General features: G+C 40.3%; 1 protein-coding gene across 1 annotated transcript; it reads left to right on the top strand.

The window, feature by feature from the left end:
- The first annotated feature begins 5,553 nt into the window (after positions 1–5,553).
- Positions 5,554–10,040, top strand: nhlh2 (nescient helix loop helix 2). Its single transcript, XM_008429117.2, has 2 exons — positions 5,554–6,190; positions 7,194–10,040. The coding sequence occupies exon 2, from the start codon at positions 7,235–7,237 to the stop codon at positions 7,607–7,609; it is 375 nt and encodes a 124-aa protein (XP_008427339.1). The 5' UTR covers positions 5,554–6,190; positions 7,194–7,234; the 3' UTR covers positions 7,610–10,040.
- The last annotated feature ends 8,533 nt before the right edge of the window (positions 10,041–18,573 follow it).

Raw genomic sequence — 18,573 nt, 5'->3', positions numbered from 1 at the left:
TTACTATTTGGGTTATGGCAAACTTTGAATAGGAGTTCAAGGCTAAAGAAAGATGGAAGCAAGACTTGAATTGATGAAGCCCAGATGAGAAGGTGACAGTATCACCTAGTAGTAGAAAAGGAAAGTTGTATCTTCTGCTCACAACTGAGTAAAACTTGTACAGAATGTAAGAATTAATTCTGTAGTTGTGAATGATTTGGTATATTAAGAACTGCATTGGTTTAGTTGGACACAATATTTGAGTGACTTGCTTAAATTAAAATAATCTGTTTTAGTCTGATTGCTGTTCACTCCTGTGCTTTCACTCCCATTGTTCTGATGGGTTTCAGCTCCCACTCATGTCATCAGGTGAGACCTGGTTTGTTCTTTAGGGTCTCTTAATAAGACCATAAGCTGTGATTGTACCTTTGTAACCGTCTCTGGAGAATTCAGTCATGACCAACGCCCTCTTGGCTTTTATACCTTCCAGTGAGGGGCAACATAAACCATGTGGTTCTCATTTTGAACAGTAGACAGAGCTGAAAATAAAAACATTTTCAAACGTCTTTAGAGGAAGTGCATTTATGATGCAACTCCAACTGTAAACTTTGTCCTCAATCTTCAGGCTAATCTACGCTGACTTTAGTTTCGTCTTTAGGAAGTGGGCCTATTCCATCCACAGCTTTTTAAATTGAGCTGCAGAACAGCTTGTAGTTTTCATTTAGGCTCCAAACTCTACCTTTCTGTCCTTTCTGGAAATTAAACATGTGATTTCATGTGAATGTCAAATCACAGCTGGCTCGTTTGCTGACTAATGGTGCCTCTGAAGTCATCACACTTACATCAGCATCATCATCAAGACGCGATGTGTTCACTGCGCAATCAACAAACTCATCATCCTCTTTCTCATCTCTCCCTCTGCGGTTCCCCAGTGTGTTTCTCCCAGCGAGTGTGTGTGAGAGTGTGTGTGTGTGTGTGTGTGTGCGTGTGTGGGAGAGTGTGTGTGTGTGTGTCTGCACATCCACAAGGAGGGAGGGAGAGAAAGTGAGCACCTTTGTGTGTCCATATGCGTCTGGGTGGCGGCGAATGCGCTGGGCGTCCTGCTGGGAGCACAGATGGTGCCGAGGCCTGCCACGGCAGCGCCTGACGATGGCCACATTCTCACATGGGACCCTCAGCTTTCTGGATCCCACACCTCCTGCTCGGGCTTGAGCCGACAACCCTCCTTCCTCTTCCCCCGTCCAGGGGCCGGGGTCTGGGCCCGCTGCCCGTTTGCCACCCTGAAAAAAACCCCAAAACGAACATCGCACACGCGGAAGTTGGCGGTCGCACTCTCCCCGGAGCGTTTCCCCCGCGTGCGAGCGAGCGAGAGTCAGAGTGATGTAAGCGATGCAAATGTGAGAAGAGTTAGAGCGTTGTCAAACGCTGAGCTTCTGGGGCTAAATGATCAGTCACAACATCTGCCTCTGTCTCGTTTCCGTGTCCTTTACCCCACTCTGTCTTCATTTTTGTCTCTGAAGTGTTTTTTTTGTTCCGTCTTTTCCTTCTGGTCCTCTAATTTGTCCTCGCCCCTCTCTCTGTTGCAGATGCCCCCCGTGGCTCGCCGTCCACCTGAGAGAGGCCTCATACGTCTCCTGACAAAGTGACTAATCCTCCCCATTTCACAGCTCCAGCCTGCTGCTCCCTGCAAATGTTCAAAGCTGAGCGTGTGTGTGTGTGTGTGTGTGTGTGTGTGTGTGTGTGTGTGTGTGTGTGTGTGTGTGTGTGTGTGTGTGTGTGTGTGTGTGTGTGTGATGCGTGACAGGTGGGTGCATGTCACACAAGTTCAAGGTGTTTTTTTTTTTGTTGTTGTTGTAACAAGCGACTCAGACAGCTGCTGAGCTTTGAGTGATTAGAGATATAACTCCATCACTGACGCTTCACCTGAGTGACATCACTTCCTGATGTCTCGTTGACAGTTTCTTGAAAACGAGGTCCACCTGCACAAGGAAAAGTTTCTCCTCTTGTTCCCTCAGATTAGAAAGTAATGTTTCCCTCAACTTTGAAATTAGCATCTTATTTCCGGTGAATCCAGCTCCAGTATCAGGCCTCAGCTGGTGATAGAAGCCGAGGAAGGAATAATCATGACTATAAATCACTGAACTCTGTTCTTGCTGTGTGTCTGCTAGCGCTGATTGATTATGGGAACTACAGTAAGAGGGCGCAGGAGTCTGCGCAAAATTTGTTTCAGAGGGTGATCTTTATAAAGAAATGCTTCACCCTAAAATTGATCAAAACCCCCAGAGATGAAGCAGGAGCAGCATCTCCGTGTGTGTATGTGTGTGTTCTGCTGCTGAAATGTCTTTTTTCTCTTTTTAACCCTGATGTATTAAGAGTGAGTAATTGTGCATTTATCTTGATTACATGTTAAATAAGGTAACTACACTGGACAGGATAACTCAATGCAGAACTGTGATGAAAAGTAGAATAATTAGGAACTAGGCACCTTGCAGTCTCACCCCAGGATGTGAATAAAAGCTACGCTGGTGATCTCATTAAGTCCAAATGAATCCAAAACAACATTTTGGGAATTAATTTCACTCTTTAGAAATTCTGGTAAATATTCATAAATAGTTTGGTGCTGTAAAGCAGACTGTTGGTAACATTCATGTCATTTATTAATCATATTTGAACACGTTTTCAGTGATTCGTGTTGCATTTGCACATTTTACAGTAAAGTTTGGATTAGAGGTGCACCGATAAATCAGCCACTGCTCACCTCATGGTTGCTGACTTAGCAACTTCTCTGACTTAAAAATAGATATTGGCCAATGGATTTTTAAAGATTCGCGATTGGTCAAAGAATGAGTGAGTTGAAGCCACCAACCAGTATATATTGCAAGTCTATCGCAATATACACTGTTATTGATTTATTGTCCAGTCCTGTGTTTAAACTGTAACAGGTTCCTACAATCTGAGTCAGTATTATGCTATAAAATGGAGTCACAAAAGCTGCTTGTGGAAAAATTTGTCTAAAATAAAAATGTGGGTCCGTTTAGAGACCCCATCTTTCTCATATGTTAGGTTTTGTTGTTGGTTTATCAGAACTTTCTGTCCTTTACCCCAGTTTCATTCGTGTTGCAGATTAATTACTAATGATTCTATGAATGATATGTGATGTTTTCTTAAACAGGCTTTAGTTGCTGTAATTTGGCAGAGAAAAGAGTAAATACCGTGACTAAAGAACATCCATTATCCGTCCTCTGGTGACTCCACCACCCTGCAGTGTGCTGCCTGTCTCCACTCTCACTGCATCAGCTGTGGGATGTAATTGCAGCAGGCACCAACAAAACAGCCTTGGAGGTGTCCTTCGTGTCTTTGGCCCAAAGCCTCGCGGACCGAGGCGGGGTCCGGGTGATGCAGACCACCAAACACAAGCCCATTTCCCTTTTGCTGTCTGTGGAGCAATTAGGAAGTGTGTGTGTGTGTGTGTGTGTGTGTGTGTGTGTGTGTGTGTGTGTGTGTGTCCGTGGGCTCCAGCTGTCAGGAGGCCTCTGTCTCCTGGTCTTGACATGTCTCCAATACACCCTGCTGCGAGTCTCTCTGTGTCACACGGACCCCGGCCGGAGCCCAGGGCAAACTGTACGTCATCTCACGCACACACGCACACACACACACACACACACTTTCATCCTTTTTTCCTTCATTGATATGGTCCTTCTGGCACCACGGTTGGAACTTTGCTCTCATTCACAGCGTGTTTGTCTGGGAGTGTGTCTGCGGTGGCAGTAAACATGGCGGTGGCTGCGGGCCACGCCAAGTCATCCGTGCTTCCCCTTATCGTTTTAATCACCTCGTTAGGCGCAGCTAGTAACCCACGCTTTCTGGCCGCTGCTCCTCCTCTGGAACCGTGCCCTCCTGACCTGATGCTGCTGGTGCCACTGGGCATGGGGCACCGAGGATGACGGGGAGAGGAGGATAGATGACGAGCTTTAGGGTTTTCAAATGTTAGCGAAAGCCAGAAAGGTGTTATTTTTGCTTAAAAGTTTAAATCATGCCTAGAAGAAGGTCTTTCGATGCAAGTTTTATGTGATAAACCTAATAAAGTAGAATGAAAGTACTAAAAACGTCTAAAATACTGCTAACTTTCACTTTGGGGGTGGTACTCTACAAGCTTCGCATGGGTCAAGATCAGTAGCTACCATTAAATTGTGCAAATTCAAATGCGGAAAGAAATTTGCTGAATGGAAATGCACCAATTTCAAAATAAATTCACTTTTTTTAAAAGGTTTGTGCACGGGATGGTTTTCCAGCCATATTTTCCAAAACTACGATGGAAACATGAATCACATGATCAACAATCAGATGTTACTACTGGGAGAAATGACAAACAAGACGACAGGAAGTGGTAAGATGATGATGGTTTGTTTTTGTTTTTTCAGACAAAGTGCAGCTGGCTCCACCGGAGCTCTCACACAATTCACAAAAAGTTGTGCTGAATCCTGACCTCTTCTCTAAAATAGCTGATTACAAATTCCCCAAAACGCTGGTGGGACTTGTCCCACCAGCGCCTGAATAAGACGTGACATTTCCTCTTTACATTTGACACATGATTTTTATTGACTTATAGTGTGAACAAGTTTACTCACGTGTGATTTTAATTTCATTTCTCAACTCATGGAAACACTGTTATTACGAAATTAAATTGTTTTTTTGTTTTTTTTACACCAGACAAAGATTTCTGCACATTTGTAATGGAACCAGAGATGTTCAGATTGGATGGATAGCCTCTGTGAAGAGTCACAGTCCTGAAGAAACGTAAACCTCCATCCCAGTTTCAAATCTTCTACAGCCTCTTAACTACCAAAAAATGTTCATGCATTATGCTTATCCCCAAAGCATAATGCTGCCACCTTCGTGTCCTACCATTAGGATGCTGCATTCAGGCTTTTGTGGAGTGTTGTTTTTTTTCACTCACTGATGGTTTGCAAGTCCAGTTTTGGTCTCATCCAACCCAGAGCGCGTATTTATTTATTAGCAATTACTACTGTTTGTAGATTTGTAGCAATATGTTTCATTGTACAATTATTCACTTTTCTGTTTGCCTTTTGCATAAAATGTAAGTTTCCCTCCACTCATGCAGCTGAAAATAAAATATTCTGAAAAACCGGCTCACCTGGCACAACAGGTATCTGCTTTTGGAACGACAAGCGTTCAGTTTTACCTGCTTCTCTCGTTCTTTTTTTTTCTGTAAAACATGTCAGGGCATGAAGCCAACATGCAGGATAGAAACATTCGAGTTAACTCCCTCCTTCATCGCCCCCCTTGCTGCCCTCTCTCGCATCTCAAACAAAACAGTTTCTATTTTTTAATCATTGCTATTCACTAAAAACACGCACACGTGCACAAACTCACAACATGCATTTCTTTCTCTTTCTCTTCTCTTAGCCCCCCCCCTCCTCTCCCTCCCTCTCCATCCTTTATCATGCACACATCTCTGCCTTCCCTTTGCCCACTACTCCCACGGGAGGCAGAGCGCTTGAGGGCCGAGGGGCGTGAGGAGAGGAGGAGGAAGAGGAGGAGGAGGAAGAAGGGTTGGAGGGAGGGGGCGGCGTTAGACAATGCCCATTCCTCCAATATATTCCGTCCCCTCCGTCCATGAAGTGAGCCTTTATTAGTGAGGATCGTTTGGATCTTATCTTCCACATGACGCGCGGCGGATGAGGAGGAATCAGAGCGACGAGGCGGGGGGGATTTATCTGCGATCTGCCCGACTCCCGACCTGGAAGAGTGTCGCTTATCTCCAGCCTCTTCATCCCCATCTTCCACAGGAGGACGGACCAGCAGCCTCTCCATCAGCCCCGCTCATCTATTGTCTGAAATCCAACCGAGGACCGGCTGATCCCATCTTATCGTCACCCTAATCGTTTTTTTTTTTTTTTTTTTTTTTTGGTTTGTTTGTTTGTTTTTTTTAATTTTGACATTTTTCTGCAGATTTCCTGAACTGATCCCAGGAAGAATTCTGGACCGTTTTCAAAGCGTTCTGCGATGCAAGTTTCCATCAGGAAAAAGTGACATAAAGTACTTTCTCTCTGCTTTTTCTTTCCACTTCCTTGAGCCTGAATGCACGTCTTTTTGACATCTGATGCTCGTTCGGCTCGTGGAATATGAGTTAATTGGGAGTTGGGTTAATTAAACGAAGAACCAAATTGCCTCCCAACTCTCTTGCAAGGTAAGTTAATCATCTTTAAATGTTACATTTTTTCCCTCCATTTATTTTAGCTAGAAAACTCAGATAATTTTCTAACCAGCTTTATTTGCAGTGTTTTGTTTATTAGTTTATTTTGCCATCAGATCTACTGTCAAGTCGCTCCGGCCTCGGCTGAGCAGATGTGTTCATCACACTGTGACAGATGGCCAATTCTGATTATGTTAATTCAGATGGGAAAAATGGCCAGCTTCTTCCTAAAAATATATATAAAAAATAAATAAATAAGCACAAGTTGAATTAAAGAAAATCAGAAATACATTTTTAATTTTTGGCTCATATTTAAGGCTTTTCTTTCACCTCAAGTTACGTTTTCTATTTTAAAAATAAACAATTTATTTAGTTCAACTTTGATTTATTGTGTATAAAAAGCTACAAATATTTCTGAATTAGTTTTTTTTTCCTTCCAAAGCATTAAATATTATGATTTTTCTGTTCAAGACAGGAGAACACCCACTGAGCAAAGTTCAAATGAATAAAAGTAGAAACTGCTTCCTTTCGTTTAAAAAAAAGGCCAAAATGTGACTGAGAAGTGAAAGTTATTAAAACCTCTTGTGCTTTTTGAATGTTGATCATTTTGTTTAAACAAACTTGACTCTGAACAGGGTTGAATTTAGACTAAATATATATTTATTTAACGTGTTAAATAGTCATAAAAACACGTCCACGTGTTTGGGAAAGCTTTCCTAAACTTTGCTGTAATTCGTTTTTCTCAGATTAATCACGTCAGAATTAGATTAGTAAATGATCTGCAGCCTCAGTACAGTGCTTACTTTTTAGAATAAATGCTGAAACATTACGCTAATTTAAATCTATATATTATTTAAGTAGATTTTATGATATGATGGATGTATGGAGGCCCGCTGAGAGATTTCTCCACTGGGGCCTCGATGCTAATTAAGTACCGATTTAATTCGATTTATATGGTTTTATTCTGTTCGATAATATTTTTTGACTTGTTCCTTAGGTTTTCCAGGAGGATCGCCCGCCAACACGCCGAGCGTAAAAATGATGCTGAGTCCGGATCAAGCCGAGGCGGACCTGTCGTGGACCCAGTCCGACCCGGAGTCGATGCTCAACGGGCTCAAGTCGGCCGGCTGCACCTCGGACGAGCCGACCGAGGGCGAGGAGCAGCGGGCCAAGTGCAAAGCCGAGCAGCCGCTGAGCAGGGAGGAGAAGAGGAGGCGGCGGCGGGCCACGGCCAAGTACCGCTCCGCGCACGCAACCCGGGAGCGGATCCGGGTGGAGGCGTTCAACGTGGCCTTCGCGGAGCTGCGCAAGCTGCTGCCCACGTTGCCCCCGGACAAGAAACTCTCCAAGATCGAGATCCTGAGACTGGCTATTTGTTACATCTCCTACCTGAACCACGTGTTGGATGTCTGAGTGGGAGCGGACGGGCGGACTGGTGCGGGAGATTTCTACAGAACGCGCAGTATTTTCTAAGCCTTTCACAGATGATACTTTGGGCAGACATGCTACACTGAAAAAACCCAACTTCGAATTCAACCAATAAAATTGGAGAGACCATTTAGTTGGGTAGAGTTATTATCACTTCTGAGTCCAACTTTTAACGCATAAACGATGATTAGTCACTGAAATTCTAACTAATTAAATTAATTGACCTAGTCTGGTGTTAAAAAAAGAAACCATAACACAGTTAAAATGTGCTGTTGTGGGGCAGCAACCGCCCCACTGTTAAAAAGTTCGGCTTGCTAGCAAGTTTGACTGTTTAATATAAACTTATTAAACATAACTCATTTTTTAAAATAAACCATAACTCCTATGAGAGTTTAATTCAACCCGTGATAGCCTTACTGGTCTCTGCGCAGCATGCAGGACGAATAAAAAAAGAAGAAAATGTATGTTTGAATTCAACAGGTATTAAACATTAAATTTGAAACCACATAAGTTCAATTAATTTAGTCAATATTCCCTAAAATTAATTTTTATAGCGGTAGAACATTTATAACCTTAAAGAACTTTTGGCCTTTTTATGTTTTTTTAAGAGTTTTCCACTTACAGGTGTGGAATTCATCTTTCACCAATTACATAACCTTCCATTTTTTTTTTACTTTTTTTAATTGTTAAGAATCAGTTAAATAAAATCACTTTTTCTTCTCAGACTTTGTTTGATGAGTTAGGGAGAGACCAGAGCCGATTGTTGAGGCTTTTTAAGCTCTGGAAGCAATAAAAATGACATGGATTTCCTGAACTATCCAATATATCTGCATTCTTGACTTAAAAATCTAATAAATTCATAATTCTGGTAAAACAAAACTGTACAAGTTAAATAAAATTGGTGCAGTTGTTTGGATTTATATAGTAAATAGATTTTAAACAGTATTTCTGTTGGGAAATATGTATGTTTACCATATTAGTTGGCTTTTAAGATCATTTTGGTGATCTAATTAAAAGTTACCCTGAAAACTACAACTGCCTCAGATGTGCAAAATTCCACTTGCTAGCAAGTTTGACGTTAGCATTAGCGCTGTTGCTAAACTACCTTAATCTGGACACAATTTTAAATGTTAAATTCCTGCTTGAAACAGAACGTAGGCAATAAAACTGCTTAATTCAACTTTAAAGAATTTCTTTTGAAGCAAATTTCACTTTTTACAGTGCGCGTTTCCCCTTTTTTCACTGTGTCAGGCTGTGGGGGGCATTTTTCACATCTAAATGAAGGGATGTAAACAAGATAGCTGCTTTAGATCTTATAGTTTAGAAGATGTTTTCCGTAAAGGAAAAAAAAAAAAAATTCAATGCGTCAAGTGCTACTTATGACATGAGAAATTGTGACCTTAATCATTTTAAAGTGTATTTATTTATTTATTTATTTATTTGATTGCGTTAATATTATTGCTAATTTATTTATGCGGATTACAGGTCTTTCTTTCTGTATAAATGTATATTGTTTGTTGATTCAATATATTTTTAGGCTGTGAAATTGAACGTGGTAAGTAACGGTGTTTTCCTGTTTAAAAAAAAAAAAGAAAAGAAATATGGCACTTTCTGTTAATCCACTGCATCTCCTGTTTGCTTTCAATGTATGTTCGATGTCTCCTTGTTTTGCTTTGATAATGTCTGTTAAATCGATCGATGGCAACGATGAGCACTTGAACTGTGGGGCCCCACGGCCCCGCAGGTATCTGCTTCCCTAAAATGTTGTGTTGGGACGTCATTCAGTTTTCAGATTAGCCCAGTTTTTCTGTCAGTTCATGACAACGAGAGGTTCCGTTGTGATCTCCAGAATGACACCTCTTCTTTTGCTGTGACCAAAAACAAAGTCTGAATTTATTCTCTTCGATGTGCTGATGTTAGGCTCTTATTTTAGAAAACATTTATTTATTTGTCTCTTCTTTGTATCCTGGAAATTCCAATAAGTAATTTTATAGCAAAAGGAGAAGAAAAAAACACATATCCTCTATCCAAAGATTTTTTTGTCTCTTCAGGGTTGTGTAGGCTTGTTGCTTTATGCAGATTTTTTAGTAGAGTTATCGTGTGACAGCTGGTTTCTAATGGACAGACTTTTTTCATATTTTCCGGTGTTATTTTTAATTAAAAACAAATGCTAAAGGAAGACTCCCTTTCTTATGTTGGAATACGTTTCAAGCATTTTAGTTCATTAAACGCCATTAAATACATAAGCTAACAACATGCTAGCTGAGACGACCATGTTGTATGGCAAGCCATTAGTGACAAATATTGGGACTCCCAACCTATCTGTCGTAAAAATCTAATAAGTCCTAAAAACCTAATTTGTATCACTGTTTAATGTCTGTAAGTGGTGCAATGAATGCCGTTTTTTGAAATTTGCCATGTTTTGTTGCATAAAGCCTGTTTATGAGTGGCAAAATAAGTGGCAGCCAATTCACACCCGTTCCTGCTGGCAGAAAATATTGATTTTTGGCAACATTTTAACTCACTTTAGTAAAGTCCTAATTCACTAAACCACAGTTGTTGGAAAATAGACACTAAGGGTTTATCCTGTGAGCCTTTAGTGATGCTGCACTTGTTATATCTCAACAAGAAATACAAAACTAGTGATGAACAGTTTATATTGCCAACTTTTACTATGATTTATATGAGTTATAGAAATATCAAGTACTGATCTCAGGGTCAGTTGACAATCTCTACCTTTCTAATAATAATTCTGGCTTTTGCACTTGTGCTTTTACTGAACTACAAACATAGAAAACCAGAATATAAACCAGAGTATAAATAAAACCCACACACATCTTCACAGGATGTGAGCGCTTCCAGGTTTATTTTATGCAAGCAAACAATAAATTAACTTGGTGATCAAGATTCTCAGACTTTGTCCACGTGAAAATAGAGTATTTCAATGACAAGTTTATATTTTTCCTTTCCAAAACGTTACATGTAAACATGGCATCCTTCTTAAAAAAAATGTCTTCAATCATAGAAAAATAAAAACAAACTGAAGCTTTTATATATTAATCAAACAGCAACTACCATCAGCTGATTCTGATAACTGCTAATAGATCATAACTGGAAAAAAGTTTAACCCTTGACTAGTCCACACCAAAGCTTTCATTTTGTTGGGAGTTTTTTGTAGCCAATGAAAAAAACTCCTGAACTTACTGGTGCGTATTGGATCATTTTTCTGCTTCATAATCCAAACCTGGTTAAGTTTAAGGGCCCGACATTCTGGTGGTGAGCATAATTCATGGTTCCACCTATTACTGCTGGTTATCCAGAAAAGTAGAACAGAGCATCACACTTCCACCACCATGTTTGACTGGTCTTAGATAATATCAATATGTTTTTGTAAAATGTGAGATGGACCTTTCTGATGTTTTTGGTCAAGTAAAACTATGGAAATAATTTTTGCCGAGTTGTTCTCATGAACCGTATGGTCTTCTGGGTTTTTTGTGACCTCTTGGATGAGTTGTGGATGTAATCTTGGAGTAATGGTTTTTTTAGGCCAGACACTCCTGGAAAGGTTGACCACTGTTGCATGATTTCTACAGTTGTGTATTATAGCTGTCACTCAAGTCTAAGGCCTTACAAAAGGCACCTTCTGTTGTCATATGGGTTTTATTTAGGTTGTACTGTATTTGAGGTTATAAACTGGTTTGACGATTGTTGAGGTTGATGGTTTGGTCCAAGAGGGGATGATGTCATTATTGTTTTGTCAGGGCATTAGGGCAGTCCACCATCGTCTCATTGTGTTTTTGTCTTTGAAAATGTTCAAAGTGGACTGGAAACATATATGCTCTCATATCAGTCTCACTGCACTCTCAGCGCGAACCTCTAAAAGCAAAACTAAGCCTTTATAGTTGCACTTTGAGGTTTGCGTACGCGTCAAGGTTCCTTGGTGCATTTCTCACCAAAAAGACAATCTTCATATAGGAATCATGCAGGTGAAGCTGCTATGCAAGAAGATCTTCCAAACAGACCATTAGGAGTGAAAGGTGGTTACAAAAATTCAGAGGTGCACAACTAGACGCTACAAGTGTGTGCAAGGACGGAGCGATTGATCAATTGCATCAATTCAGTGCTTTAACTACAAACCACCTTTGCTATTATTGTTATTGTTACTAAAATATAAAAAGACTTTTAAAATAAAGTAAGAAGCAGTAAGAAGCAGCTTAGCCTGGTGGGTGGCAAGCAAAGCCTGGTGGCCCGCCAGGCTTATAATACACAAGTGGAAACCCTGTGTATTATAAATCTTAAACCAATAAAACACCAAACCACAACATGTGATAATAATAATAGCCCAAAACCCTCCTAATGTCTGGCCCAGCACAATTTACATTCAGCAAACACACATGCTGAAAGGTGGAATAAGTGCTTCACACTTTAGCATACTTATGAGACATCACCCCTTGTTCACTCTACTGTCCAAACACACATTCACAGCAAGAAAGAAAACCCGCACACACAAACACACACTCAGTGGTCAGCAGCTAAAGGCAGTGGTAGGCTATATATGCTGCTGGCTGAAAGGCTCTCTGCCTCCCCAGAGAGGGGGCAGGTGTTACTCCAGACGAGCCAAGACAACCAAATTACTGGCCGTCTGGCACCTCCCGTGGGAAACCCGGCGAGGAAGAAGGGATGGGAGAGATGGAAATTTATGAGAGAGCGAGAGCGGAGATATAATATTGCCAAATGGTGTGAGCTGCAAAGATCCAAATATTTATAATGATTTGTAAGATATCCGCACGCCTATTCTCATCGATTGTGCCAGAAAAGGCTTGTTGAGTTAGACTGGAAGAGATGTGTGAACGCTTTTATCCAAACTACATCGGATTATCAGGAGTTCAACCTTTTTTTGTGAAGCTTGGGTGGCCCAGTGGGAGCTGAACCTTCAACCGTGGAAATGCCACAGGCTGCCTTAATGCAACAGAATGCATTATATAACAAAATATGTGATTAAAACTACATCCATCCATAAATGTTCTCAAAAAATAGGTTAACTTCAAAAATATTTACAATGTAGAACTGTAAAATGCCAAGCCTAGAACAAAAAAGTAAAAACATGACTCAAAAACCAAAACAATTAAACTGAGAATGAAGAAATACTCTGATGAAAACCCACTTAGCTTCCACGCTAAAGACACACATTAAAAAATTAGAACCAAAACATATTTGTAAATTTATTGCTGAAATTCTTAACACATTATATTAAAGACTAGTTTATTCCCTTTTTATATATCAAAGCATTTTGGTCAGTTCTACATGACTGACCAAAGTTATTTGGAGCCAATTTGAAGGACCTAAAGAGCCACATGTGGCTCCAGAGCCACAGGTTGGAGAACCCTGGTTTCATTGGACAATCATTAGGTTTGAAGTTGTGCCAATCTGTCAAATTTTACATGATGGATTGAGCTGTTCCAGTTTCACACATTTACACCGAGATTGAGAAACATCTAACCTCTCACCCTGTACTTCAGGGTGGCAGAATCCAAACACAAACCACAACATGTATATGTGGCTCTGCAGTCCTGGTTTTGTTTTTTGACCTTCCATCTGTCAGTTTGTGACTCATCTGTCTGGCTTTCTTCGACTTTTACCTTCATCTGTTGCAACGCCTGCTGTGAGCACTTGCTGGGCAGTAGTGCTAAAACGAAACCAGCAAAACCAATTTGATCTTCCAAAATACAAAACCTCTTGTTGATGAATTTAGGTGTGTTGAAAAAACCTCAGTACTGGAGTCAGAATTCCCAACATCAAAGTTAAATATGGCGGCAGCCTCACATAAACAACACAGTGTGTGTCCAAATTCAGTTCCTGGGTCTTTCGAAGGCCACTTTATGAAGGCCGACTACGTCACAGCGATGCAACGAAGGTTGTCCAAATTTGAAGAGTCTTCCAAATGCAACCCACAAGTGTGTCCTTGTCCCTGTATTTGAGGTCTAGTGTACCTTCACTGACCACCCTATCCCAAGATGCATTACAGAGATTTTGTTCTGGTTCCTTTTGAAGGACGCAACTGCTGAATTTGGACACATCCATAATTTGGTAATTAAGTATTACAAAATTTTAATTTGTGCTTCTGAAGATTTGAATGTCATCAAATAAGCCAACTTCTTGTAGATGACGTGTTCCTAAAACACGTAAACGTAGAATTTTGAAAATTTTGTTAGGAATATATGCGCATGTTCAGGTGGAGGCAGAGTGACGTCAAAGATGCTACAGTTAGCGGTAAAACCTGACTTCTGCTTACATCAAGTTACAGGAACTATCTGTAAGGTGAGAACTTGTCTGTTCCCTTCAGTTGCTGCACCGTTAGGAGAGTTAATCAAGAAGCTAGTAGCACCTTTAGCCTGAAGAAATAAGTTTACTCATGTTAAACCCCAATGCTTTCATTGGGTTTGGATGATAATGTGAATAGTATCTTGTCATTTAGAGCTGTTAGATTTAATTTGAGTTTTTGTATATTGTGATCTATGGAAATATTAGGACAAACTTTGTGGTGACTGTTTGTCCCCCTCTGGTCTCTAGATGTGAAAACTGCTGAAGTCAGACCCAAACCACTTGAAAGGTGGATTACTGTTTTGTTGTTTTTAGGAACGCTTGTGCAATTTTCTCTTGCCTCCATTATCATCTGCTTCTTTATAACCTCCTACCTCACGTTTTTGTGTTTAACTAGTATAAACCAGATTTTACAGGCCCATTGTTCCGACCTGACAGGCTCTGTATTTTAGGTGGCTTCTGTCAAAGAGAAAGAAAAACCAGTACGTTTCATCAACAGATTGTCCTCTTCAGAACACAAAACAAGCGCTGTGATTCTGGCATGGCGGGCTAGACAGACTTCTGCTCAAGCTTATTGAATGGACGTGTCCATCTGTACGCTACGATGGAGCACCACCAGGCCCATTTGTGCCGTTCATCCCAGAAGCTTCCGTAGCATCGGTACTCTTCAATTTATTCTTTAGAAAGACCCTCAGAAAGAAAAGTGACAGGCGAAGCCCAGAGCGCTGAGGGCACTGAACAGCCTGGCTGACAGTGTGGCCTCTGTGTGTGTGTATGTGTGTGCGTGTGTAAGTGTGTGTGAGTGTGAGTGTGTGTGTGTGAGAAAGTAGCACGTTTCCACCCCCCTACCCCACCCTGTCTGCGCGGTGTGGCTTATGTAATGGTGGAGGCCGAGGACTGACCATATGTCAGGAGGTGTGTGCAGACGGCAGGGGATTATACATCGGCCATTAGCAGCATTTGGACATCCTTCTCCTCATAATCATTCAGGTAGAGGCCCACTCAAAGCCTGGAGGAGAGCGCACACACATTGATCCACGCTCATTTGATCCTGAGTGCTCTGTGTAAATTGGACAGGGAGAAAGAGTATGACAACAAACAGCCATATGTTCGCAGTACGAGCAACAACATTCGGGGCTTTTTGTGTTTCCGCCCTCTCCTTTATTCTCCTCATCGCCGGGTATTATGGAAGCAGGCAAGAAGTCCCCCGTCAATATTGTAACTCTGTTTCCCTTCTCTGGCGCTCACGCCCCGGTGTGTGCGTTTTCAGTTTGAAGGGTGTTCGTGCTGCAGAAGTACAAAGCCAGGTCCATGTGTTGAAATGCAGCCCGCGGGATGGGCCGTATTATCCCTGCCTACTTCACCAGCAGGGTCCCGGGGCTCGAGCTGGCTCGTGGCCCTTTGTCTCCAAACAGATGGAAATGGGCAGAGGAGGGAAGAAGTGGGGGAATCGGGAGGTGGAGGGGAGAAAGAGTCAGTCTGTTCTCATTAAGTGCTGCATTGAAGAAGACGTCCCCCCACAATGCGTCAGCAGCCGCGGATGGTCCCCCTCTCATTCAGCCTCACGCTCTGACCATCTGTATCGCAGGGGTCTGTCATAAGGTGTGTGCGCACGCATGAGGACCCGGCGCACGGCCCAATCTGGAGAGTTAAAACCGAGATATTCATTAGGTTTCAATTTGGTTAAGAATTTTTTTTTTTTTAAATCCAATTGTTGGGGCTTTGTTGAGGAAATCCCACTGGATGCGAGTCACCATGAGTCAGAAAGGGAGTTTATTCAGCATCCTGCTGTCCCTTTTTCCAGTCCCAGAGGACAATACACGTCCAACCAGGATGTAGATCCAGAGTTAGTCAGTCATAAAGGAAGAGCTGTTTGATAGGTATTATGCTAACCATTAAAATTACTCACATTTTATATAGCATAGTAATTTAGATGTTCAATAATAGGTGAATGTTTGTGACCTGTTACACTATTACATTTTTGATTCTGAAACTATTTTGAAAGAAGAAAACAATGATTTCACATAAAAATAAGGATATAAATTTAACCAAACTGCTTCAACAGAGAATTTATTTAAAAGTGTGACATAAGTTTTAAAGTCAAACTTTTTGAGAAACATCTGAAGAAGATAAAAATCTAAAAAAAAAAAAAAGTTGAACATATTCACATGTATATGCGAGTTAAACGACTGCTTAGGGCCCCAAGAGCACCAAGCAACAATTATAAAATATATGTATATAACATTTAATAATAAAACTACATGGTATCACACATGGAAAAACAATTTCTATTTCTTTATTTATATTTAGTACACAAATAATGGATTAATTGCTTCCTGCTAAGATATCAAACTATTGTAAATTATTGTTTAGTTGATGTTAATTTAAAAATGGTACTCTTACCACTCTGAGACTCAAAATACTTTTTCTTTTTTTTTTTTAGTTACTTCTGTAAGGTTAAAATCGATAGCCAAATTAACACTGGCTTAAAAATTAATTAGTGTCATTTGTAATTGAAGCGAATAAGTAATGTTACACACTTAGAGTAGCATAAGAAAAGTATTTTCTGTTGATATCTTGGAGTGGGGGAGGGGGGTGGGGGGTGGGGCAAAAATAAGATTCTGCTTAGGGCCCTAAAAAGGCTTATTTCGGCCCTACATTCGGCCCGTGATCGTGATGTGAAAACCAGCTGTGGTCCCCCTCCCTCTGCGTGTATGCGTGGGGTCTCATAAACTCCATCTCTTCCTACTTCGTCTTCATTTTTACACGCTTCCATTTTTCTCCCCTATTTACCCAAAAAACCCGCTAAACTCATAAACTCCACGTCGTTGAGGGGGGATCCATCCATCTTCCGGACACCAAATCGAATTGATCTCCGGAGGGGGCGGGCGGGTCGGCAGCGCCTCGCTATCTCAACACGAGCCATCTGCGCGCGCTTCCCGCGTGAAAAGTGACAGCACGCGCTCCCGCTTCTGCTGCCGCTGGTCGGACGTCGCTCGTGCCTCGGAGCCTCGCGTTTCCATTCAGTTGCTAACGAGATTTCAAAGCTTTCTCTGCAGCTAATCGATTCAAACATAGGCAGAGAGCTTCACTGTTATCCTCCTTTTTCTTTAATAAATAAATAAAATTGATATAAAATACACAAGTGATCATTTAAACCATAAAAAATATCAGCTGAACGTCCAACTGTAAGACAGATGTCGAAATTTGATGTACATCTGTCATCCGCCTCTGATGCAATGGCGGACTCTTGCCACATGGTGGCACACTAATCTTAAACTAACATGCTCTGCCATTCATTTGTAAAGCAGCAGTGGCCAACTCTCATGTCAAATCTCCATAGTTAAACACTTAAAAAAATAATAAACTAAGCAAACATATTCCACAAATATAGCTGAACTTTACTGTGAAAATGGGGAAGAATTGCTAAATTGTTAGTAACAATTTAGCAATTGTTAAATTGTTACAAGAGTAACAATTTAGCAAGAATGACTTGTTACAACAGTAACAAATCACGTAAATTGTTACTCTGGTAACAATTTACCAGAGTAACAATTTACTTAAATTGTTGAGTAATTGTTACAAGATAACAATTTAACAAATAAAATTGGCCAATTTACCTAATTTCCACAGTATATTTTAATCTGTTTCTGAGTTCAAATTGTGTAACTTTAGGAACTTAAAGGTATTTATTAGATTTTGTGACATATAAGCCAGTTTTTGAAATGTACCTATGGAAGAAAATACTCATATGTTTACATTTTCTTATATTTTACTTCATTATTTCAAATTGGTATGCTTAACAGCTAAAAATATTTAAATACATGAAATTGCAACCATATTTTTAAATGTACTTTAATATAAATCATCAATGTCTAAGTAGAAAATCAGAATAAACAGCTAAAAGACATTTCAAAATAATGAAACTGAAACACATTTCAGAGCTAATAAAATTAGAAATATATGATTTTACTAAGTTAATGATTACTCAATTTTTTAAGAGAAAGTTGAGCAAGTTTAAAAGCTAGAAGATGCTAAAATAATTGGTTGGAATTAAACAAATTTATTACATTTTACTAAACAAACTGAAGCACAAAACAGCACAATCAACAGTTTGGACCGAACAGGAAAATTTCTCAATCCAGAATAATTTTTTCTAAGTAAACATTCTAACATTTAAGCTTATATCGCAAATAAGGATTTTTGGTTGAAGAACCATGACTAGCAATGAAAAAACTGACTAAACTGTAATAGTCACAAAATTAGTTCTAATATGGAAGTCAATCTCTCATCCTTCATATAAGACGGATGTCCTCTTGGGAATATAAACATGGAAGGTCAGGGGTCATGTTTCAGTCATGACCTCCGCTATGCTGCAGCAGATCAGATGTATTGAAGTGTTTGCTTCTGAGTAATGGTAAAGAGGCAGTTCAAAGGAGGAGAAAAACATTGATTTTTATACAGGCATGTAAATGCTGCAGGCATCTGTTGCCTTGTGTTTTATAAACAGGCTGAGATTGGTTTATTTTGTGACAGAATAAGAGAAATATGAGAAATTAAGAAACGTAAGGTTTATAGTGTACTTTCACAATATTGGAATACTAACAAGAAGTACAACATGTTGTTTA

Source organism: Poecilia reticulata, linkage group LG2 (assembly GCF_000633615.1).
Source record: "Poecilia reticulata strain Guanapo linkage group LG2, Guppy_female_1.0+MT, whole genome shotgun sequence".
Lineage (NCBI taxonomy): Eukaryota > Metazoa > Chordata > Actinopteri > Cyprinodontiformes > Poeciliidae > Poecilia > Poecilia reticulata.
This window is presented reverse-complemented; position numbering and strand designations above follow the sequence as displayed.

Bases quoted from the DNA above. Each gene is read 5' to 3' on its own strand.
- nhlh2 (XM_008429117.2), top strand. From the start codon at position 7,235: ATGATGCTGAGTCCGGATCAAGCCGAGGCGGACCTGTCGTGGACCCAG.